Source organism: Suncus etruscus, chromosome 4 (assembly GCF_024139225.1).
Source record: "Suncus etruscus isolate mSunEtr1 chromosome 4, mSunEtr1.pri.cur, whole genome shotgun sequence".
NCBI classification, from domain to species: domain Eukaryota; kingdom Metazoa; phylum Chordata; class Mammalia; order Eulipotyphla; family Soricidae; genus Suncus; species Suncus etruscus.
The window spans coordinates 105,286,384-105,309,216 of record NC_064851.1 but is presented as its reverse complement, the minus strand read 5'-3'; the positions used below and the strand labels follow the sequence as shown (position 1 = coordinate 105,309,216).

At 51.7% G+C, this 22,833-nt stretch overlaps 3 protein-coding genes across 3 annotated transcripts in view; 1 reads left to right on the top strand and 2 right to left on the bottom strand.

The window, feature by feature from the left end:
• The window catches only part of WWC2 (WW and C2 domain containing 2), a 120,421-nt gene extending 104,390 nt beyond the window's left edge, over window positions 1–16,031 (top strand). Inside the window, exons 12-23 of the mRNA XM_049771416.1 lie at window positions 2,399–2,528; window positions 3,205–3,285; window positions 3,362–3,448; window positions 3,976–4,168; window positions 5,881–6,054; window positions 7,459–7,574; window positions 8,465–8,648; window positions 8,979–9,149; window positions 11,212–11,304; window positions 11,657–11,899; window positions 12,718–12,845; window positions 14,735–16,031. Of these exons, the coding sequence (XP_049627373.1) occupies window positions 2,399–2,528; window positions 3,205–3,285; window positions 3,362–3,448; window positions 3,976–4,168; window positions 5,881–6,054; window positions 7,459–7,574; window positions 8,465–8,648; window positions 8,979–9,149; window positions 11,212–11,304; window positions 11,657–11,899; window positions 12,718–12,845; window positions 14,735–14,801 (1,667 nt within the window). The 3' untranslated portion in view covers window positions 14,802–16,031. The remainder of the gene's footprint in view (window positions 1–2,398; window positions 2,529–3,204; window positions 3,286–3,361; window positions 3,449–3,975; window positions 4,169–5,880; window positions 6,055–7,458; window positions 7,575–8,464; window positions 8,649–8,978; window positions 9,150–11,211; window positions 11,305–11,656; window positions 11,900–12,717; window positions 12,846–14,734) is intronic.
• A 3,013-nt stretch (window positions 16,032–19,044) lies between these two features.
• On the bottom strand, window positions 19,045–19,707 carry LOC126007179 (claudin-22-like). The gene has a single exon (XM_049772657.1). The coding sequence runs from the start codon at window positions 19,705–19,707 to the stop codon at window positions 19,045–19,047; it is 663 nt and encodes a 220-aa protein (XP_049628614.1).
• Window positions 19,708–21,655: 1,948 nt separating this feature from the next.
• On the bottom strand, window positions 21,656–22,530 carry LOC126007178 (putative claudin-24). Its single transcript, XM_049772656.1, has 2 exons — window positions 21,884–22,530; window positions 21,656–21,788 (listed from the first exon to the last, which is right to left on the bottom strand). The coding sequence occupies exons 1-2, from the start codon at window positions 22,528–22,530 to the stop codon at window positions 21,656–21,658; spliced, it is 780 nt and encodes a 259-aa protein (XP_049628613.1).
• Window positions 22,531–22,833: the final 303 nt, after the last annotated feature.

The window sequence follows — 22,833 nt, the reverse complement described above, 5'->3', positions numbered from 1 at the left end:
CCCAAGTACCACCAGGAGTGATTCCTGAACACAGAGCCAGGCGTATCCCCTGAGTATTGCCGTGTGTGGCCCAGAAACAAACAAACCAAATCAAATCTAAATGAATGCGCATCATTTCTTTGTGACAGTTTAGCAAAGATTTTGGGGGGAATCTGAAAAAAAGAAACCATGAAAACAAAAACACCCTAGTTGTTATTTATTTGGGCTTTATAGTGAAAAGTTGACACTTAAGAAAATATTCTGGGGCCGGAGAGATAGCATGGAGGTAAGGCATTTACCTTTCATGCAGAAGGTCATCGGTTCGAATCCCGGCGTCCCATATGGTCCCCCGTGCATGCCAGAAGCAATTTCTGAGCACGGAGCCAGGAAAAACCCCTGAGCACTGCCGGGTGTGACCCAAATACCACAAAAACCAAAAAAAAAAAAAAAAGAAAAGAAAATATTCTACTAGGTTTCCAAATGTGGACTAGAAGGATTCTCTGTGTTCAAAGATTCTGAATGTCTTATGGGGGTTTCATTACCTGAGGGCCACCCCCTACAATACTCTGGTCCCACCTGCAGTAAGACATATTCACTTCATCACCCATTTCTCCCTGCGCCATCCTCAGCCTTACAGTGCTGTCAACCTTCTCGTCTTTGGAGCATTTGACGACCATCTCCCATAGGACCTGAGGCCAAGCTCTTTCCCACATGCAGACAGCACTACAGTGGTGCTTTCACTCCTTCCCAACCTCTCGGGAAGAGATGCAGAGAATCTTTCGAGGTCTCTAAAGGGCTGCAGGAGAGAGGCTAGGCCATAGGGAGTGAATGTTGCTTCTTGTTTCCACTGAGCCACATCAGAGACTAGCAGACATGCACAGAGCTGGCTGTTCCCCAGGGTGGGTCCCTCGAGTGATGAAGGGGTGAGTGTCACATAGCTGAGCTCCATGATAGACCCCCAGAGCTGCCACACCCTGAGATGGCCAGCAGAGCACGCTTGCTGAGCGCAAATGCCAGATTCATTAATGGGATGAAAAAATACAGCCACGGGCCCGCCAGCAGAGTCCCACCCTGCGACACTCACACAGCACAAGATGATCAGCCAGTTTCTGGACTCAAGATGCTGCCAGTTTCCCAGTGGTGTCAGTTATGTGGTGAAATGCCTTATCCCTGGGTAACATTCGGCTGAAGTGGGGAAGTATCTGCCTGGCCAGAGAGGGGAGACTCTTCCGGTCTCTGTTTCTGGATCTTGGGGTAGGGGTGCCCCTCAGGATGTTCAAATCATGGAGAGAGTTTCCTGGTGTCCACTGTGGGCCAGGCAAGTGCCTCGCTCACCCCGTTCCTGACCCTCTAGCCCTAAGTCGCATGAGTTGTTGTTTGGATGTGCTCTGCTGGGTGGTAAGATTCCAGGAAAGAGCAGCCACCAAGCCCTTTCTTGGCCCGTGTCTGCCATTGTCCACATCAGTGGCCAGCAGCTGAGGTCACTCCCAGGGTAATCAATAAACCTTGTGTTGTTAAGAGGGGCCTGAGAAGAGGTGCTTTACTCATCATCAAGGGGGAACCTGGCTGGAGCCAGAGCGATAGCACAGTGAGGAGGGCACTAACCTTGCATAAAGCTGATCCGAGTGCCATCCCCGACATCCCATATGGCCCCTCGAGCCTGCCAGGAGCAATTTCTGAGCACAAAGCCAGGAGTATCCCCTGAACACCACCACATGTGGCCCAAAAAATAAAGGAGAAATGTGGCCAGGAAGCAGAGCAGGAAAAGGATGCTGGATCCTGTGATCCTCCAGCCTTAGCCCTAAAGCCTCTGAACAGGGCATAAAGTTGGCTCAGAAGGGGGAGGAGAGACATCAGCATCCTGACCCCCTCTCTGTGTCGGGATGGGAAGGAAGAACTCGGCTTTTAAGTGCTCACACTCCGATCCCCGCAGGTTGCTGCCATGTGAGTGTGAGTCAGATGAAAAGTCCAGCTATCACTCACACCCAGGACTGGGGTGTGCAAAGTTGCCTCATTTTTTTTAATGGCATTGATGCCATTGGGATGCCCATGGGAAATAGATCATCCATTCCTCCCCTTCGATTCTCGGGGTAGCAGAAAGCTTGTTGTTGTTGTTGTTGTTGTTGTTTTCAAGTGATAGCTACAGGGCTCATACCCCCAACCCACCAGCCCCATAAAGTCTGGAGAGCTGTCACCATTGATCTGGAGATCCTGTCATCAGTCTGGGGACGCCCCTCTGCCATCAGTTTGGGGACTCCACCATTGGTCTAGGGACCTCCACCATCATTCTGGGAACCCCCACCGTGCATTTGTTGTGAATCTGGGGCTCCCTCCCAGAGTGGGCATCTTCCCCAGGTAGCTGTCCACGCCGGCCCCATGCACCAACTGACCTGAGCCACTCTGGCCTCCTTCTCAACAGATGCAGAGAAATTGCTCCCCCGGAGGAGGCCGGCCCACGTGCCTGGGGAGAAAGTCGCCTGCGTGTCTGCGGCCGTGTCCGACGAGTCCGTAGCTGGGGACAGCGGCGTCTACGAGGCTTTCGTGAAACCGTAAGGACGGAGAGGGCGTCAGGGCCAGCAACCCTGAGACTTCATTATGTCAGTCATTTGGCACATCCCGCCAGCCAGGGCAACTCTGAATGCACTTCTGGGAGGGGTGTCCGGGCAGGGCCTTGGGACTGCTGGGGGTGGTGGGCACAGCTGTGGGCCTTTTTGCCTGTGACTCAGAGTCTCTATCCTCATGGAGTAGCGACCAGAAAAACAAGCCCAGGGCTGTCTTTGCCTCTGGGGCTGGAGTTCAAGTTCCAGGACCACAAGATTCCCCCTGCAGGCTGCAGCAGAAATGACCCTCAAGCTGTGACCCCCTCCCCCAAATTCTCCCTCAAATAAAACAGAGCAAAAAGATCCCTGCAAATGCTGAACCCAGTGATACTTTGGGTGGTTTTCCTTCAAGCCAGAGCCTGCCACCCCAAGTCTGCAGGGAGGGACCACAGAGTGGGTCACGCCCAGAGCTGGGTACTGGAACAGTTGTGGGGGCACCCAGTGCTCCTGCAGCTGAGGATTTTTGATGGACACCTAAGGATGCACTGGCAGCTACTGCACAGATCTGTTCCTAAGTTCAGGTTTCCCTGCCTGGTCACCCATGCAAGTCCTGACCATGACTACCCAGCCCCCAAGGATCCTACTGGTAAACTAAGGCATGCCTCCCCTCCCGGTCCTTCCTTAGACCTAGCGAAGTGGAAGATGTTCCCTATGGCGAGGAAGACACAGGCACCACGGAGACGGCCCAGGTGCAGATCGGACTCAGGTACAGGACTGAGTATCCCCAGGTGGCCCTGGCATGGCTGGTGTTGAGCCAAAGGCTGAAGCTTCTCTCCCCACAGATATGACGCCAAGAGGACAAGCTTCATGGTGATCATTGCGCAGCTCCGGGGCCTCCACGCCTTCCTGGTGCCCCCCACTTCCAAAGTGTAAGTGGGACCCACAGAGCAAGTGTCCAGGCCTGTTCTGGCTCTGGGAGTCAGACCTGGGGTCAGGGTACTGGCTGGGAGTGGGTGGGGAAAATGGAAGGAGCAAATGGGGAGTGGGGACGAGACTGCAGGACAGTGAGAAAGGACGAGGTTTGCTCAAAACTTGGGGTTTTGATGACCAAGATCCAGATCCCGAGTTGGAGCTCCATCTCCAATATTACACATGCTGGGGTAACCCAGGCACTGAACTGGGAGCAGTGGGAGTTGCCTCAAATCCCCTTCTCCCCCTTAAAATAAAAACTAGGAACCAGGGCCTAAGAAGGTTCTCAATGGACAAGAACTTGTGCTTTGCAGGCAGAAGGCAAGTTGGGTTCTCAGAGCTCCACCAGGGAAGACCCAGGCTAAGGTCAGATCGATCCTCCTGCCAGGTCAGGAACGGGGTCGAGGCCAAGCTTTAGGTTGACAGTGAGCAGCGGCCGCTGAGCCAATAGGCACCTCTGACCCCATTTTCCTCTTCTTCCTGGCAGCTACTTCCGTGTGGCTCTCCTGCCCTCCTCAGCCGATGTGAGCTGCTTGTTCCGGACCAAGCTGCACCCAGCCGCTGAGTGCACCGTCTTCCACGATGTGTTCCGAGTGGCCATTTCGCAGGCCGCCCTACAGCAGAAGACGCTGAGGGTGGATCTGTGCGCCGCAGGCCGCCACCGCAGGGAGGACTGTCTGGTAGGGCTCCCTGCAACTTGTCCAGGGCCCCTCTCTTCCATGCATCTGCCAGCCATGGTGACCTGGTCTCTGACCCCCCCCCCTGGGGCTGTCATTCTTTGAATTTGATTCTTATTTATTTATTTATTTATTTTGGATTTTGGGCCACATCTGCCAGTACTCAGCGCTTACTTCTGGCTCTGCACCCAAGAACTCACTCCTTGTTAGTTCTATGGGCATCCAATGGCTTGCTGGGGATTAAACCTGGGTCAGCTGCATGCAAGGCTAATGCCCTCCTCACCGTTATCTATCACTCCAGACTAGAGTTTTGCATTTTTCATCCTCTGAACTTGTGTTTGTTTGCTTGGGGTTTTGTTTGTTTATTTGGGTGGGTGGGTGGGTAGCACCAGCAGTGTTTAGGGGTCACTCCTAGTGCTACATTCAGGAATCACTCTTTGTGATACTAGGGGGACCCTATGGGATGCCCAGGATTGACCCGGGGCAGCTGTATATGAGCCAAACGTCCTACCCACTGTTTCTGTTTGCTGTACTCAAGAATCACTCCTGGAGGGGCCAGAGAGGGGGTTGAAGCACTCGCCTTGCATGTGTTTGAGCCAGGACCAATCCCATCTGGTCCATGAGCCCCTCAAGGAATAATCCCTTAGCAATGTTCGGTGTGGCCCCCCCAAAACAAGGCATTTATGGGCCAGAGATAGTCAAGGTTTAACACACTTAACTTGCACACTGCTGACCCTGGTTCAATCCCCAGACCTACATATAGTTCCTTACCATGGGTGTGACCCAATCCCCGCCAGAATCTCACATTTAATTCATCAGGTGTTGGCCAGATAGTATGTCCCCAAATAATTCAGTGGTGGCTCTTAGATCCCAGACAATGTCATATTTTGCCATACCTGGAAACATAAGATGTCCCTAGGTTGTTAGATAAGCCGGGAGAGGGGTGGCAGTGTGATGGGTCAGATGAGTCAGATGCCTTAAATGCATGCTTTGAGCCCATTGGGAGGCTCTGTTTTTATTGTGGGTACCACATGGTACCCCAACTTAAACCAAATCAAAACCAATCGAATCCTACCTTACCTCATGAGCATTGTCTTTTTGTGGTTGTTGTTGTTGTTGTTGTTGTTTGTACGGGTTTGGTGTTTATTTGTTTGGTTTTGGGGCCATACCCAGCAGTGTTCAAGGGCTATTCCAGGTTCTACACTTAGGGGTCATTTCCAGTAGTGCTCTAATCCTGTGGGATGCTTGGGATTGAACCTAGGTTGACTGTGTGCAAGGCAAGCTGTGTTATCCCTCCCACCCAACATTGGCTTTGGGGGGGGTGGGGCAGTTGGGCTAACCCAGAGGTGTTCAATGGTTACTCCTGGCTCTGTACTCAGAAATTGCTCCTGGCAGGCTGGGGAACCATATGGGATGATAGGGATTGAACCTGGTTTGATCCCAGATTGGCCACATGCAAGGCAAATGCACTGCCCACTGCCCACAGCTCTAGCTCCTGGCAGGCACGGGGGACCATATGGGACACCGGGATTCGAACCAACCACCTTTGGTCCTGGATCAGCTGCTTGCAAGGCAAACGCTGCTGTGCTATCTCTCCGGGCCCCCTTTTTTATTTTTTTTTAAACCCAAAATAAACTTGCTCTATAATCTTGTTAGATGGGAGTAAACATGAGTTCAAGCATTCCATCTTCTTTCCTCCTTCCTTCCCCTTCAAGGCCGGTACCCAGATCAGCCTGGCTGACCTGCCATTTTCCAACGAGCTCTTCACACTGTGGTATAATTTGCTGCCTTCAGAGTCAAAGCAAATGCCCTGGAAGAGGACCGAGACAGAGAACATGGATTCTGTCTTTCACACCGACCAGCCGCTAGCAGTAGAGGCCATTGATTTGGTGAGTGACTATCAGAGGAGAGAATCATTCGCTCTGGATCCAGAAAGTTCTGGTGCTGGTGTCCCTAGATTCAGCTCATCAAGTACAATTTCTAGAAGAGTCCTGCACATTTCTGCAATTGATCTTCCAATAGTCCCAGCATCATTGAAATTTTTTTTTTCTTTTTCCTCTCTAATGAATTAGTACTTTGTACCAAAAATATGGTTGTTCCTGCATGAGCATTTATATACTTCTTTTGTTGGGGGAAAACATCTGGCAGCATTTGAGGCTTACTTCTGGCTTTGTGCTCAGGGATCACTCTTGACAGTGCTCAGGGGACCTTGTAGGGTGCCAGGTATCAAAAGTGTTCTACCCATTGTAATATCATATAAAATAAAAATTCAGAAGTTGTGAGATCACCCCAGGCACCCTCACAGATGGATCTGAAGAGCAGGTTAGCAGCAAAGAAATATTAAGTCAAGCCAATCAGGAGAAAACCAGGGAGCTATTCTACGCCTGGTGCTCTCTGAGCCAAAATCCAGAACTGCTCTTTCTTTATTAAACCAATTCCCATCACCTGGAGGGGAAAGGTCAAGAAAGAGGTTTATGGGAAAGAGGAAGTTAGGGGAGGGGAGAACCTTTGTTTGGAGCTAATAGCTGAGTGTCATCCTATGCTATCGCTCCAGCCCAAATGTATTTCTGGACTTTCAACTCTGCCCTGCTTGTCTGCCCACATCAGTCGTCAAGCTGCTTCTTAGTGCCCCCCTGTTATCTCTACTCTGAACCCACAGAGCCTATCATTTGAGCCTTCATTCAGTTTCCCTTGTCTGTCCAGCTCAAGGCTTGTCTGCATTCTCAGTCATTTCAACCCACCTTCAGTTTTATTGTTTTTCTCTGTCTCTCTCTGTTGTACTTAGCACTCTGGTCTTTTTTATTTCTGTCCTAGTTGTGTTAGGTTTGTTTTGTCCTTTCTACTTTTTCTTTTCTTTTTTTTCTTTTTTTGGTTTTGGGGCCATACTCGGTGGCACTCAGGCTTGCTTCTAGCATTGCACTCTTGGAAATCACTCATGGCAGGCTTGAAGGACCCTATGGGATACCAGAGATCAAACCTGTGTCGCTTGCATGCTAAGCATGCACCCTGCTCAACACAAGCCTCTACAGCTGCGCATTGCTGCCACTGCCAGGGTGGAGGTCCCAGCTCAGCCCAGAATGGGCATTGCTTAGACACAGACCACCCTTCAGAGGCTGGTACCAAGCAGTCTGGGGTCTTCGTCTTCTACTCAGTCTCCACATTTCCAGCTGCCCCTTCCATGCATAAAACCCAACAGTGTTGGGGCTCAATGGTTCCTAGTAGCATTATCTGTCTGGTCAAGGTTCGAGGCCTGGGTCTTCGTGGTCTGAGCCAGATTTCCCACCCTTCCCCAGGACGCGGTGTCAGCTTTGCTGGCTCGGACATCAGCAGAGCTGTTGGCTGTGGAACAAGAATTAGCACAAGAGGAAGAGGAGGAGGAAGAGGAGCCCAGGGCGACTGAAGGCCACTGGTACACCCACCCTCTCCTTTCTGGTAGTTCAGAAGGTGTCGGGCCTATCTGGAGCATCGTAGAGGGGTCTCTGCCTGATTCTCACCTCATTTCTGTAGCTGCAGGGGTGCGCCTCCCACCCCCAGTGCAGCATCTTCCTGGTTCGAAGGAGCTCCTCTGGCAAAGGCTGAACTCGGACCAAGTTAGCACACGCACCCTGATTCAGGGTTTTATTTTTATGTGTGTGAGGGTGTGCTGAAAATCTGACCCAGCCAGACCTTTCACATGTGCAGTAGCATCAAGGTCTTGAGTGCCCGTTTTTATCTATTTTATATTTGCTCTAAGGCCACCCCATCCCAGCCTCATTCTCCAGGGGAGCTTATGGCTTAGGACTGCGGAGTGTGGGGATAAAACCCCGACCCCCTGCATGCAACCTCCGCCTTTAATCCTGGAATTCCAGATCTCCCCTTTCCTTTCTTTTTTTTTTTTTTTTTTTTTTTTTTTTGTGGTTTTTGGGTCACACCCGGCAGTGCTCAAGGGTTATTCCTGGCTCCAGGCTCAGAAATCGCTCCTGGCAGGCACGGGGACCATATGGGACGCCGGGATTCGAACCGATGACCTCCTGCATGAAAGGCAAACGCCTTACCTCCATGCTATCTCTCCGGCCCCTCCCCTTTCCTTTCATGGTTGCATTCAATATGAGGGGCAGTTTTCACACCAAGTTGGCCAAATTTCAAGAATTTTCTCTTCTCGGTGTCGATCTGGGGTGACTTGGTAAGAATGCTAGGTGCTTTCTCTGTCTCCCCATCGTCTTAGTGGATCAGATTCAAGCTGGGCCAAAGGGGAATTTAGATGTGGGGCCTTGCAGATGTCCCTGTCCCGCCACGATGGTCCCTGGCTCCCCTCCATAGGTTGGCGATGCTGCGGGAGGCCTCTGAGGAGCTGGGAGTCAAGGAAGAGCCCCCTGGGAAATTGCCCGACGGTGGTGGCTGCCCTGGGGCCACCAGTTCCTGTGCCCAGACCCCCCAGATGAGCTCGGATGCCCCTGGGAGACACGGAAGCAGCTGCGGCAGAGAGCTGGGCACCCCAACCCTGGTGAGAAGAAAAGCCCAGGACAGGAGGGCTGGGGCCATAGACAGTGGGGAGGGTTTTTGCCTTGCCCCATAGCATTTCATAGGGTCCCCTTTGTAACCCCAGAGCACTGCCAGGTGTGGCCCAAAAACCAAAAAAGGAAAAAAGAAAGAAAAGGACACCCTTGCGTGGGTGCACTGCATCAGCGCCAGGGCTGAACCCCAAGTCCCTTTCTGGGGGGTGGGGGTGGGGCCGACCCCAGAACCTGTGGAGTCTCATGGTCTTCCTCATGGAATAAAAGGGTCTGGATGTGCTCCCATCACTGGCGCCTCAGGAGTTGCCGCTCACTTGCAGGTTGATAAAGAGACCAACACGGAGGAGGAGGCTGGGAGTGCCCCTGGCCTAGCGGTGCGCCCCAAGGACCGTGGCGGCGTAAGCTCTCGACAGCGCCCCATGATGAGGAGCAGCGTGATTGTCCGCTCGCAGACCTTCTCGCCTGGGGAGCGGAACCAGTACATCTGCCGGGTAAGCGGACCCCAGTGACCCAGAGAGGCGTGACCCGAGTGTGGATGCCAGGTGCCGAGTGTCACTGGCTGGGCTTGCTGAGAAATACAGAATGCCATCACTTTGGGGCATGTGGCACCCTGGTATCTCCTTGTATCTAATGCCAGACATTGACCCAGGAGGGCCTGCAGTGAAATGTGCTTTGGACTATTTTGGAACTTTATTGTTTTGCTTAGTTTAGTTTTTGAGTTTTTGAGCTATGGCCAGCAATGCTCGGGGTTTACTCCCGGCTCTGTGTTCAGGAATCTTGATGGTGTTCAGGGGGCCATATGAGTTCTTGGTTACATGCAGGACAAACCCTTCCCCACTGTGCTATCTAGAAATCTTCAGGAGATAAGAATACCAACCAGGCTTGTGGATTTTGGCTGAAGTCTCTGGCTTCATAGCTGACGAAAGGAGCGTGCCTTAGAATTGGATTTTATTTTTGTTGTTTTGTTTTGTTTTGTTTTGTTTTTGGGTCCACCCAGCAGCACTCAGGCTCAGGGGAACATATGGGATACAGGGATTTGAACCACCGTTGGTCCTGGGTCAGCTGCTTGCAAGGCAAACACCCTACCGCTGTGCCATCTCTCCAGCCCAGGACTGGATTTTAGAACAAACCAACCAAAAAATGGCCTCGCAATAACGTTGTCAAGTTTTGCAAAGAACATTCTGAGATTTGCATCATAACGTTATCAAATTCTACCTTTTGGAACAGAAAAGCGATAGAGAGGAATGGAGATTTCCCATGGTAAAAATGGGCTCAAAAGGGCTAGAGAGATAGCATGGAGGTAAGGCATTTGCCTTTCATGCAGAAGGTCAGTGGTTCGAATCCCGGCATCCCATATGGTCCCCTGAGCCTGTCAGGAGCGCTTTCTGAGCGTGGAGCCAGGAGTGACCCCTGTGCGCTGCCGGGTATGACCCAAAAAACAAAAAAAATGGGTTCAAGGAGTGGATTTGAAATGTGGAATTCATTCACTCACTCAGTAGATCTCTGAAACCTGCTTGAATCCTGGCATTCACGAATGGTGAACCAGGACTCCAAGCCCAGCCCTGTTCCAGAGAAATCTAGAGCGGAGAAAGCTAGGTTTAGAGAGGATCTATCTTTCTTTCTTTTTCTTTCTTTCTTCCTTTCTTCCTTTCTTTCTTTCTTTCTTTCTTTCTTTCTTTCTTTCTTTCTTTCTTTCTTTCTCTCTTTCTTTCTTTCTTTCTTTCTCTTTCTCTCTCTTTCTCTTTCTTTCTCTCTTTCTTCTTTCTTTCTTTCCTTTCTTTCTTCTTTCTTTCCTTTCTTTCTTTCTTTCTTTCTTTCTTTTTCTTTTTCTTTTTCTTTTTCTTTCGTGTGTGTGTGTGTGTGTGTGTGTGTGTGTGTGTGTGTGTGTGTGTGTGTGTGTGTGTGTGTGTGTGGTTTTTGGGTCACACCCGGCAGTGCTCAGGGGTTTTTCCTGGCTCCGTTCTCAGAAATTGCTCCTGGCAGGCACGGGGGACCATATGGGACGCTGGGATTCGAACCGATGACCTCCTGCATGAAAGGCAAACGCCTTACCTCCATGTTCTCTCTCCGGCCCCGTTTTTTCTTTGATCTTATTTTTGTTGTTCTTGTTTCCAGTAAAATGTGCTCAGCACCATTAATTGTGTGTACGGTCTTAAAGTCCAGTTACTGACACTTCACCAAAGTACCCGGGCCTAGACCCTTTGTCTCTGTCCCTAAGTCATTCCTGCTCCCATTCCCCCCCCCACACACACACACACACCCTACACCCCTCCGTTTTCTCTCCTCACTGTTCAGGAATCTCAGTCTTGTAATCAGGGCCAGGCGTCTGTTGTTCCGGGCATCCTGGACTCTCGTATTTCTCTGCCACCGATGACTGAGAGGCCTGGGGTTTGCCTTTGTCCCCCACCCCCACTTACTCCACTAAACACGAGGGAGGGTTTCCTTGCAAGGAATGAAGCCCAGCTTCAAATCTGCCGAAATTGTTTTTGAGTGCTCCTCCAACCCGTGTGGTCCTCCTCCCTGACTCCTGCTCCTCTCCTCTGTCCCTGGCAGTTGAATCGGAGCGACAGCGACAGCTCCACCCTGGCCAAAAAGTCCCTGTTTGTGCGGAACTCCACGGAGCGGCGCAGCCTGAGAGTTAAAAGGGTAGGTGACACCCCGAGTCCTGGCCAGCCTGCAGGTGGGCATTGCCCATGTGCCCTGTTGAGGAGGGGAGTTGGGGTGGGAGAACCGGGCCAGAGATGGTGGTCCTGGAGAGACAGGGACAGGGATTTAAGGCCCAGAGTCAAGGTCTCAGGACCCATAGGCAGGGTCTCAGAGCTGAGGCAGGGACTCGGGACTCAAGGTGGGGACTTGAGCCAGGGGCAAGGACTCAAGGCCTGGAGGTGGGTATTCAGACAGAGGCAGGGACTTAGCCATGGACAGGGACTTTGGACAAAGATGGGGATTCAGCGTCCGGGCCTGGCCTCACCCTGCCCAACTGCGGTCCCTGCTGCAGGCCGTGTGCCAGCCCGTCCTGAGAAGAGCCGCCCAGGAGCGGCCAGTACGGACCTCACTGGACCTGGAGCTGGACCTCCAGGCATCCCTCACACGGCAGAGTCGACTCAATGACGAGCTGCAGGCCCTGCGTGGCCTGAGGCAGAAGCTGGAGGAGCTGAAGGCCCAGGGCCAGACCGACCTCCCACCCGGGGTGCTGGATGATGAGAGATTCCAGAAGCTTCTGAAGCAGGCTGAGAAGCAGGTAAGGGAGCTTGATGCCCCCTACTGCATCCGTGGGGAACACAGAGACCTCATCTTTGCAGAAGCTGCTGGTGCTGGAGCCCCGACCAGCCTTGCTCCCTTCAGGACCCCCACACATACCCCAGTGCTCACAGCCCTCCTGGAAAGGGAGATTGTTGACATCTGAGATGGCCATGCATCAAGGGCAGTAAGAGTCACAAACATACATGGATGCTTGACAGCAAAGGGGACCAATAGAAATTGGGGCTGGAGAGATAGAACAGTGGTAGGGCATTTGCTTTGCTCAAGGCCAACCCAGGATGACCCGGGTTTTATTCCTGGCATCCCATATGATCCCTGAGCCTACTAGGAGCTATTTCTGAGCACAGAGCCAGGAGTAACCCCTGAGCACAGCCAGGTGTAGCTCAAAAACTGAAAGAAAAAAAAAGTTGTTTATTTTTCCTCTTTGTTTTTGGGCCACACCTGGTGGTGCTTGGGTTACTCCTGCTTCTGTGCTCAGCAATCACTCCTGGGGATGCTCAGGAGATCATCTGTATGGTATGCCCAAATTGAACCTGGGTCTCCCGCATGCAAGGCAAACACACTCCCTGCAGTGCTTTCACTCTGGTCCCTAGTTGCTGCTTCTTGACCATGGTGCCATCAGTCTTTTCTGGCCTTTTTTTGAGGGTGTCCACCTGTAGATTTCTCAGCAGGACTACAAACATGGCTTATGCCTCCCTTACTAGATAGATAGGGGTCACAGCACTTGGCCATAGGGAAGGAGGCAGCCTACGGGTTGCCCCCTGGCTTTGCTCATGGGCCCCTGTCCCCACCTCACAGGCTGAGCAGTCAGAAGAGGAGCAGCAGCAGGGCCTGAGTGCAGAGAAGCTGATGCGCCGAGTCTCCAAGGACGTGAGGCGGCTCCGGGAGCAGAGCCAGAACGTGCCGCGGGAGGTGCAGTCCTTCAGGTGGGGAAGCGGTGGGGCGGCAGGGAAGCTGTTTGTGGGAGAGGGGAGATTCCTGAAGCCCTGAAACACATGTGGGGGGACCCGTGGGACAAACGCAGGTCAGGGGACCCAGTCGCACTTCTGAAGTGGATGGTTGGTTCTGTGGGCTCAGATGAGGTTACTTTGCTGGGGTCTAGCTGGGCAGTTCTGGGTGGGGGGCTACTCCCACATGTGATGGCTCTAAGCCCTTTGAACCTGGGTTGGGGGGCTTGAGGGTGGTGTCAAGGCAAGAGGGACGTTACAGGCACCAGTGTGGGCACTAGGGTCTATGTCTGCCTTGCAGGTGGCACGAAGTAGTCAGAAGCCGAGGGGAATGTTGATGGGTATAGTGTGCCCAGGACTCACGGCACTTGCTGCCCTGTGCCTGGTCTCTGGCTCCTGGGATGTGGCTGGGACCCAGTTTCTTGGGGACCTGTACAGACCACAAGGGGCGACATCATCAGTATTGGGTAGAGGGGATCCAACCATGTCATGGACCAAGCCAGCTAGGGTATTGGTTGACGTTTGGGTGTTGAGTTCTCCTGAGCCACCCAGGTCTATGGCCCAACAACACAGGGGACAGAGTGGCAGCTCCCAACAAGAGGCAGGAGGCGAGGGAGGGATATGGTTTGGATCCTCTCTACTGCTGCTTCATGGAGGCCCAGGGCTGGACTGATAGCACAGCAGGGAGGGCATTTGCCTTGCATGCAGCTATCCTGGGTTCAATTTCCATCATCCCATAGGGTCCCCCAAATCTGCAGGAATAATCATTTTTGTTTGTTTGTTTTGGTGTTTGGGCCATACCCGGCAGGGCTCAGGGAGACCCTGTGGGATACCAGGGATCAAATCCGGGTCCGTCCCAGGTCAACTGTGTGCAAGGCAAATGCCCTTCTGCTGTGCTATTGCTCCAGCCCACCAGAAATAATTTCTGAGCTCCACCAGGTGTGGCCCAAAGGCAAAACAAACAAACAAACAAAAAAAAATACCACAGGACTGGAGAGCTAGCATGAGGGAAACCTTCAAGCCCACCCCAGTCCATGTCCCCACAGCACAGTCAGGGGCTACCCGGGTAAGGCAATGACAAAGCCAACCAAAAAAAGCAGCAACAAAGGGAGAATCGTCATCCCATCCCCCCCAAGCGAGGCTATTCGAGAAGAGCACAGAGCCTTAAGGAAGAGGGAGAGGAGGCCCAGGCAGGCGCAAGGGGGTTGTGGGTGTGTTGGGGTACAAGCAGTTTGTTCTGAGCAGCAGCTCAAAGGGTCAGAAGGACATTTCCCTCGGGCCTAAAAGTGAGGCCAGCACTGAGTTCCCAACTCCGCTACTGCGTACAACCCCGACTCCTGGATTTGGGGCCTGCGGGGACTGGCATCTCTCTGGCATCTGTCCAGTCCTTGGGTGCTGGAGCCCACTCAGCCCCCTACTGCAGCTACCCTTTGCGCACCACTCACTCTATACTACCTTGGTTTCTGGGTGCAATGCCCTCAGGGTGAGACTGAGCACATGGTGCTGGATGGGTGTTGGACCCTGAAATTATGCCCAAGAGCTGTCCACTCTTCCTCCTCTTGATCTTTCCCTCGTCCTTACACCACCTTTTCCCCACTCACCCATTCCCCTCTCTGTCCCTCAAGATTATCAATTTACCAGATGCTACGTGGACCCTTCCCTACTGCCAAATCAGGAGGGACAAGGCCCGTCACAATCCCCTTTTCCTTCCCACCCGCCCCCTTAGCAGATACTGATCTTGATGCAGGTTTTTGGGTGTAGAAATTGCTCCAAGTATTATATCCTCCCTGACCCCCTCGAAACAGGTGTAGATGGTGGTGTTGACATGGGTGTAGTAGACAGGATCTGAGGCCTCTGTGTATCCTCAGGGAGAAGATCGCCTACTTCACCCGAGCCAAGATCAACATCCCCGCCCTGCCGGCCGACGACGTGTGAGCCTGCCCGGCCCGGGCTCGGGGACTTCTGGAGTCTCTCCAGGGCTTCCACCCCCCACCCAGAGAGCTTTTCTCTCCCGTCCCATCCCGTCGTCAACACGTTCATTTGTGAAAGTGACTCGAATGTAATTCCCATGTGCTTGGAAGAGAGGAGAACTTGGAAACCCGCCCTGCCTGGGCCATCTCCAGGTCCCCTGAGTGAGGGTGGGAGGCAGTTCATTTACACAGCAGCCTCTTCAGAGCATCTGTCCAGGCTGCCCTGAGTCCCCCACATGTTCTGTTTGTCTTTTTCACTAGTCAAGAGGACAGAGCTCAGACTCGGGGCACAGGAAGGAATCTGGACCAGGCCAGGAGCCGCCCCAAGGGTTGATTTGGCAACCATCGGGGGGGGGGGGCCCCCTGAGAGGCCCAGAGTTGGCTGCTCTCCCCCTTCCAGAGACGCCAAAATCCACTCTTCCGGGTGGCTGGATAGTGCCCAGGCGTCCCCAGGCAAAGTTGTGCTCTGAGTTGGGCTGGGTGGCTTGAGGAGGCACTCAGAAATCGGAGTTCTCAGATCAGACAGAACTGGAGAGGAGGTCTGCTGGGGGGCAGACACCAGCAGCCTCAGGAAGGAACCAGGCAGACCCAAAAGGCCATGAGGGTGGGTGCAAGCTGCCTCCAGGGTGATCAGGGAGGAGAAAGTTTATCCCACAGCGTCCCCTGTTTGCACAAACACCCCCACACACCCCTGTCTAAGGAGGAGCTGGGGAGCACAGAGGAGCAGCATTGAGGACAGTTATGGGCGCAAAGCACAGACTAAGTCATTTGTCAAAGAAATTCTAGAGAGGCCAGGAACAGGCTTCCAGATGGGGTCAGGCTATAGCCTCCCTGTTGAACCACCATTGTCCCATTCCAGCTCTTCCGGGCAGAGCAATCAGGAAAAGGGCCTTCTTTCTTAGGGGTTTATTTGGAGGGCACGCCCACCAGTGCTCCAAGCTTCTTACTCCCGGCTCTGCACGCTGGGCTCATTCCCAGCAGTTCTGGGGACCCCCATCTGTGATGGTGGACTTTGAAGGCGGGTCAGCAGCATGCAGGATGAAAACATGCTCCCTGCTGTCCCCTTTTTCCAGCCCTTGGAGCAAAAGACCTTTCAGATCCAACATTTTTCACGCAACTTAAACCATACCAGAGTGCCAGACTGTTCCACTGAAAGATGTTAGGCCAGCGCAGAGCGCAAACAATACAAGTTGGGTTTTGTTTTAATACAAAAAAATAAATAAAAAGATCACTTTAAAGGAATGCACCCCTTTAAAAAGAAAAAAAAAATGTAGGGAAGGAAACCACCAAACACTTGTATTCCTAATTCTCATTAGAGGTGCATTTTTTTTATATTCTTCATCTTTTGAGAAGCAAAGACGCATATTTGGGAAGAAGGTTCCTTCTATCTGAATCAAGACGGAAAAGCAATTCCTAAGCCTAGAAGGTTCAGTGTTTTTCCGAAGAGACCCTGCCACTTCCCGGTCCAAATGAATTTGCAGCACAAACTGGACGTGAAGCTACTTTCATCAGCAAGACCAGCCCATGAACTGGGGGGTTTCGTCACTTCCGTCCCCTGGCTAAGGGGAACTCAGAAGAGACCCCTCCCCGTTCCTTTATCCTTGTCAAGGTCAAATGTGAAAAGAAGTTTATTTAATGTAGAGGAAAATGAAGGCCAGCTGTTTGCAGCTTCTTAATTTCGACCGTGAAAATGTTTATACAAGTATGTGTAGCTGTACCGTACGATTTTATTTTCTTCATTTATTTATTTACGGTCTTATTTATGTCCTGTTTAATATATAGTTTGGTTCTGGCCATTTTAAGTGTTTGACATAGAAGAGGCTATATTGACAGCTTTATATATATATATAAAAAAATCTTCATCAGATTAGCTGTTCCCTTTTGTCATACAAAAAGTTTCAAGTGCGACAGCATAAACTCATTTGTCAGCAGGTCATTAACAGTTATGACCACGATGCTTTGGAATCTATTCTACTATATGTGCTCATTTCTTAACACGGGAGACCAATGTATTTTAATATAATCCTTTTCCACACTTTAGAAATCTGCAATAGTGTTGTGTATTTATAGGCAGCTTTTAACAGTCCTCTCGTTTTTGTACTAGCCCCAATGATTCACAAGGACAACCCTTTTTTAATAACTTTGATCACAACACCATACAGGCAAATCTGAATTTTAATATTATAAATACTATTTTTAAAAAGGTAGAATTTATTTCTCACAGGGTCAAAAGAATGTAATATTTAGTTCTCGAGTTTGAATTATCAGTATGTTATTATAATTTTGTATATCAGAATCACGTGGTACAGGTACAAAAAAGAAAATCGCTAGCCAAAATGAACAAAGCTTCGCTGCAAAACTCTAGCATGCAAAATCAAATGAATTTAATATCTTGGGGTTTTTTTCTATCACTTTATCTGTATTGTATTAAATATCAAAAGCTCAGGACTGAACTAAATATTTAATCAGGTTAAATGCCGAATGTTTCTGTTTTAATTTGTCTTGTTTGTAAACGTATAAAAATACACCACATAGATTAACTTCAGTTTCTTCACTTTTTATGTATCCTGAAGTAGAAAAAGAAAAGGTCACTGGGGTTTGTGTTTAGTCATTATTTGGGGCATGCCCAGCTGTCCTTGGGGGACCATATGGGGTTCTGGAAATCAAACTCAGGTCTGTACCCATGCTGTTCTTTTCTTATTTTTTTAAACAAAGAGACCCAATACTTTCAGCTTCATTTGTTTCTCAGGTAGAATTTACTTGAACGAACTTGGATCAAATCAATGTAAAATATTTTTCTTTTTCTTTGAGGTCACACCCGGCAATGCTCAGGGCTTATTCCTACTTCTGCACCCAGGTTGTCCACATGCAAAGCAAGTGCCCTCCGAACTGTCCTATCACTCTGGCCCCAACAAAGATAAAATCTTTCCAGTAAAAAGCCCCAAGATAGGGCCCGGAGAGATAGCACAGCGGTGCTAGCCTTGCAAGCAGTCGATCCAGGACCTAAGGTGGTTGGTTCAAATCCCGGTGTCCCATATGGTCCCCTGTGCCTGCCAGGAGCTATTTCTGAGCAGACAGCCAGGAGTAACCCCTGAGCACCGCCGGGTGTGGCCCCCCCCCAAAAAAAAAAAGCCCCAAGATAGCAGTGTTTGTGAATAGTTTAGTTGAACCATTTAGATTGCAGAGAGAGAGACAGAGAGAGAATTCAGGGGACTGAGCAATAGCACAGCAGAGAGGGCACTGAGGGCACTTGCCTTGCACACGGTTAACCTAGTTAGATCCCTGGTATCCCATAGGGTCCCTAGAGCCTGCCAAGAGTGACTCCTGATTTCAAAGCCAGGAGTAACCCCTGAGCACCACCTGGTGTGGCCACAAAAAAAAAAAGAGGTTTACTCCAGGCTGAGTGCTTCGGGACCAGCCTCGGACCCAAATGCCTAGATTGTCTCAGCTCTGACTCTGCCCTGACCCACTCAGGGAGCAGCTGGCTGACCAGACCACTCAAAACAAAGCACAAGCATTTGCTATTTGGGGTGGGGGGGGGGGGTTGGGTCACACCCTGCAGTACTCAGGGGCTACTCCTGGCTCTACGCTGAGAAATCACTCCCGGCAGGCTCAGGGGACCATATGGGATGCCGGGATTCGAACCACTGCCCTTCTGTGTGCAAGGCAAACACCTACCTTCATGCTATCTCTCTGGCCCCAGCATTTGCAAATTTTACCTCCATCTCTCCAAAACTGGTTCTAGGCTTCTCAAAGTTGGGGGGTAGGGATTGGCTTCCCCAGAGCCAGGAGGACTGAGAATGTGGGGACCCAAGTGTCCCTCTGGCTTCCAGCCAGCCGGGCACAACACCTTCTGATCCTTCCGTCTCTCTGAATGTTGTATGAGGCGGCTTCAGGCTTCAGTCTCCACATCCTCAGGAGGGTTTGAAATGCTCCAAGAAGCATTGGAGCTGCAGTCGGGACCCGGTCCTCTCACTCCTTCCTGTTTGTGAGTCCATGTCCAGTTCAAGGAAAGCTCACCCCCCACCCTTAGTCCTGAGCGAGCCAAGTTCACAGCAAAGTCCCAATGGTTTGGGGTGGCTCTAACCTGGGAGACATGACAGCAGTGCACCATTCCAGGGCGAAGAGAAGAAACAACAGTGGACCTGGGGCAGGTTTGAGGATGTCTCCGAGTCCTGAGCTGACCATGAGCATCCCCACTTCCAGGCTCAGATGCTCAGGGAGGCTGGTTTCATCTCCACCTGTTCTCCTGAGTATCTGGCTTCTACTACAGTGTAACGGCCGGCTTCGGGGGTCCCTGGCCCCGAGCAGGCTGCACAGTTAAGCAGTCCCCCTCCTAGGAGCAGACACAGTCCCCCGAACCAGCCCAGGAAAAGTGCATCTCCTAATTCCCAACGGGGCACAATGTCCGGCACAGCCTCGTCCCAGAATTCCTGCACAGTCCCATAGGCCACCCAGGACACGGGCACCAGCACCGCCACACCTGCTGCCCCCAGCACCAGTCCCCCCAACACCAGCAGGCGCTTCTTGAGCTCAGGGGACCGCTCTCTGATGCGCAGATGGTCCAGGCCCAGACCGGCCAGCAGTAGGCCCAACAAGCCCAGCCCGTTGGCCAGGAACATCAGGACGCGGGCCAGCCTGAGCTCGGCCGGCAGAGCCAGGAAGGACTCGAAGGCCTTACACTGCCAGCCCACCTCGTCTTGCACCACGCACGCCTGCCAAAGCCCCAGCGTCCAGTTCTCCATCACGTTTAAGCCCAGGTTGCGGTTCTTCCAAAGCGGCAGGTAGTTGATGAGACAGGAGAGGACCCAGCCCAGGGCACCCAGCAAAAGGCCCCCCAGTTGAGCTCCCGTGTGAAAGGAGGGCGCCATTCTCCGCTCCCCAAGCCGGCCCAGGCTGCCCCAGCAGAGTGAGAGGTGCTGTGACATTTGCCTCATTCCTCCCAGAGTTAGAAATCTTGTTTTATGTTTGTTTGTTTGTTTTTTCCCACTGAGTGTATGTCTCGAGGTGGATTTTTGCCAGGATGACTATTGTTTGAGTGTATGTGTTGAACAGGTTACAGAAAAGGAGATGGGGAAATAGTTATGCAGAGCAGGCATGCCGAGGTGTGGCCAGATTGGATCGTGTTCCTGTCCTCTGAGCTGGGTTTTGCAGACTGCTGAGGTATGACTAGCAACTTCCAACATGACCTTCTTGGTGGTTTGAGGAACCAACCTTCCTCACCACCCACCCCACCCCGGCCTCTCTGGTCCCCTAATTGTCCTGTCAAATTTTCAGGTGCTAGAGTTCTTGTGTTTCAATACAGATATTGTGATAGTATAAGAATTGAGGCTTTTAAAAAATAATGCCATACGGGAGCCAAAGCGATAGCACCGTGGGGAAAGCATTTGCTTTGCACATGGCCAACCTAGGTTTGATCCCCAGCATCCCATAGGATTCCTCTGAACCTGCCAGGAGTGACTCGAGTGCAGAGCCAGGAGTAACCGCAAGCACTGCCAGGTGTGGCCAAAAAAATACAAAGGGGGGCATCCTGTGGGGACTGGAGCAATAGCACAGCAGGGAAGGTGTTTGCTTAGCACAGGGCCAACTAGGTTCGATCTTCCGCATCCCATAGGATCCTCCTGGAATCCAAGAGTGATTCCTGAGCACAAAGCCAGGAGAAAGCTCTAAGACTGGATGTGGCCCCCAAAAATACCAAATTTTTAAAAATAAAAATAGAGTAATGCAAAGTATTCCCAAACCCACTAAGATTTAGAGAGATCATAAATCTCTCGAAAGCTTAAATTGTGTGTGTGTCCTCCCTCCTGTAAAAAAAAAATTTAAAGTATTTTTTTCTCAGTACATTGCACCTGAAAACAATTCTGAGATCACAGGTGAGCCTTCTCTGCATGCCTGGCTGTCACATTCCTGCTGCTAGTAGAAACCTGGCAGAGTTTTATTTTTATTTTTTCAGTTTTGGGGCTGTTTTCTATGCTAAGGAAAGTAAGTCCACCTTGTTCCAGGTATCTCGGCACCTGGAACCCCCAGCCCTGGACTGATCACGTTCCGTTAGCTAAAGGGGTATTTTCATGAGGGCAAATGTGATGTCTCTGGCAGAATATTCAAGTGATTATTCCAGTTTCTTTTGGAGGGAAGAGAGAAGAAATGGGTGGCGGCTTTGAGTAGGAGAAGATCAATGTGGAAATCTTCAGCTGGGTCCAATCTCATGCCAGATGTTAGGGATCATGCCCTGAGGAGACTTGCGGTCCCCTCATCTTCATGATGACAGCACGGGCGGGGGTGGGGGATTGAGATGATGTCAAATCTTTCCAGGGTCTCAAACTGCCAGTGTCTCTAGGGAATGGATCATTCTCATGTCCCACCATCCTCAAGAGCAACAAGTGGAAAGCTTCTAATTAAAAAAGTAGCACATTGGGGCCGGAGAGATAGCATGGAGTACAGAGCGTTTACCTGCATGCAGAAGGTTGATGGTTCAAATCCTGGCATCCCATATGGTCCCCTGAGGCTGCCAGGAGCGATTTGAGCGTAGAGCCAGGAGTAACCCCTGAGCACTGCCGGGTGTGACTCAAAAAAAAAAAAAGCACACTCAAGGGGCCGTAGATATAGCACAGCGGTGTTTGCCCTGCAAGCAGCTGATGCAGGACCTAAGGTGGTTGGTTCGAATCCGGGTGTCCCATATGGTCTCCCGTGCCTGCCAGGAGCTATTTCTGAGCAGATAGCCAGGAGCAACCCCTGAGCACAGCCGAGAGTGGCCCAAAAACCAAAAAATAAGAAAGCACATTCAAGTTGCAGATGCCTTGGGCTAAAATATTCGCCAGATCAGACATTGACCTGTGCACTCTCCCCATCATTATCATCATCATCATCATCATCATCATCACTTCCTTTCAGCTCAGCCGGCCTCTCTTGCTTCTCCTGCCCTAGGGTAAGGGGCGAGCAGAGAGAATCCGATCTGTCAAGAGGAAACACGCAAGTCTCCAGGTCATTCATTCCCTGTGTTCCCACAAACCAGCAGGGACACAGCTCTGGAGCAGGCCCAAGCCCTACACTTTAAGATTTGTGACTCCGTTTTCCATAGTTGGGGTTCCTGTCACAGCCCCGTGGCCTTCAGGCAGGGGCCCAGAACCCGAGCAGGCTGCACAGTTGAGCAGTCCCCCTCCTAGAAGAAGACACAATCCCCCGAACCAGCCCAGGAAAAGTGCGTCCCCCAGTTCCCAACGGGGCACAATGTCCGGCACAGCCTCGTCCCAGAATTCCTGCACAGTCCCATAGGCCACCCAGGACACGGGCACCAGCACCGCCACGCCCGCTGCCCCCAGCACCAGTCCCCCCAACACCAGCAGGCGCTTCTTGAGCTCAGGGGACCGCTCTCCGATGCGCAGATGGTCCAGGCCCAGCCCGGCCAGCAGTAGGCCCAGCAAGCCCAGCCCGTTGGCCAGGAACATCAGGACGCGGGCCAGCCTGAGCTCGGCCGGCAGAGCCAGGAAGGACTCGAAGGCCTTACACTGCCAGCCCACCTCGTCCTGCACCACGCACGCCTGCCAAAGCCCCAGCGTCCAGTTCTCCATCTCATTCAAGTCCAGGTTGCGATGTTTCCAAAGCGGCAGGGAGGTGGTGACGATGGCTAAAACCCAGCCCAGAGAAGAGAGGAGCAGGCCCAGGCATTCCATGGCGACTCTCAGGACAAAAGTCATTGCGCCTCCGGGCTTGTTGACCTCTTGCCTTCCAGCCCTATAGGAGCTAACGTGGACCTGGATGTGCCTTGGATCGACACTGCAGGGAATATAAGCTTTGGCCCTTCACTCCGGGGGTTCCTGGCCTGTGTTTTTGTTCCTCTTGCATATAATGTTTCATGTAAAGGCCGAAAGGACTCTGTTAAAAACGGTGAGTTGGGCTTCCCGATAAGGATTTGATCTGTTACCTTCCCCGTTTTGCCCCCGGTAAAACTATCCCACCGCCCAGGCTGGAGGACTCGAAGTGGCAGGATGAACAAAGAG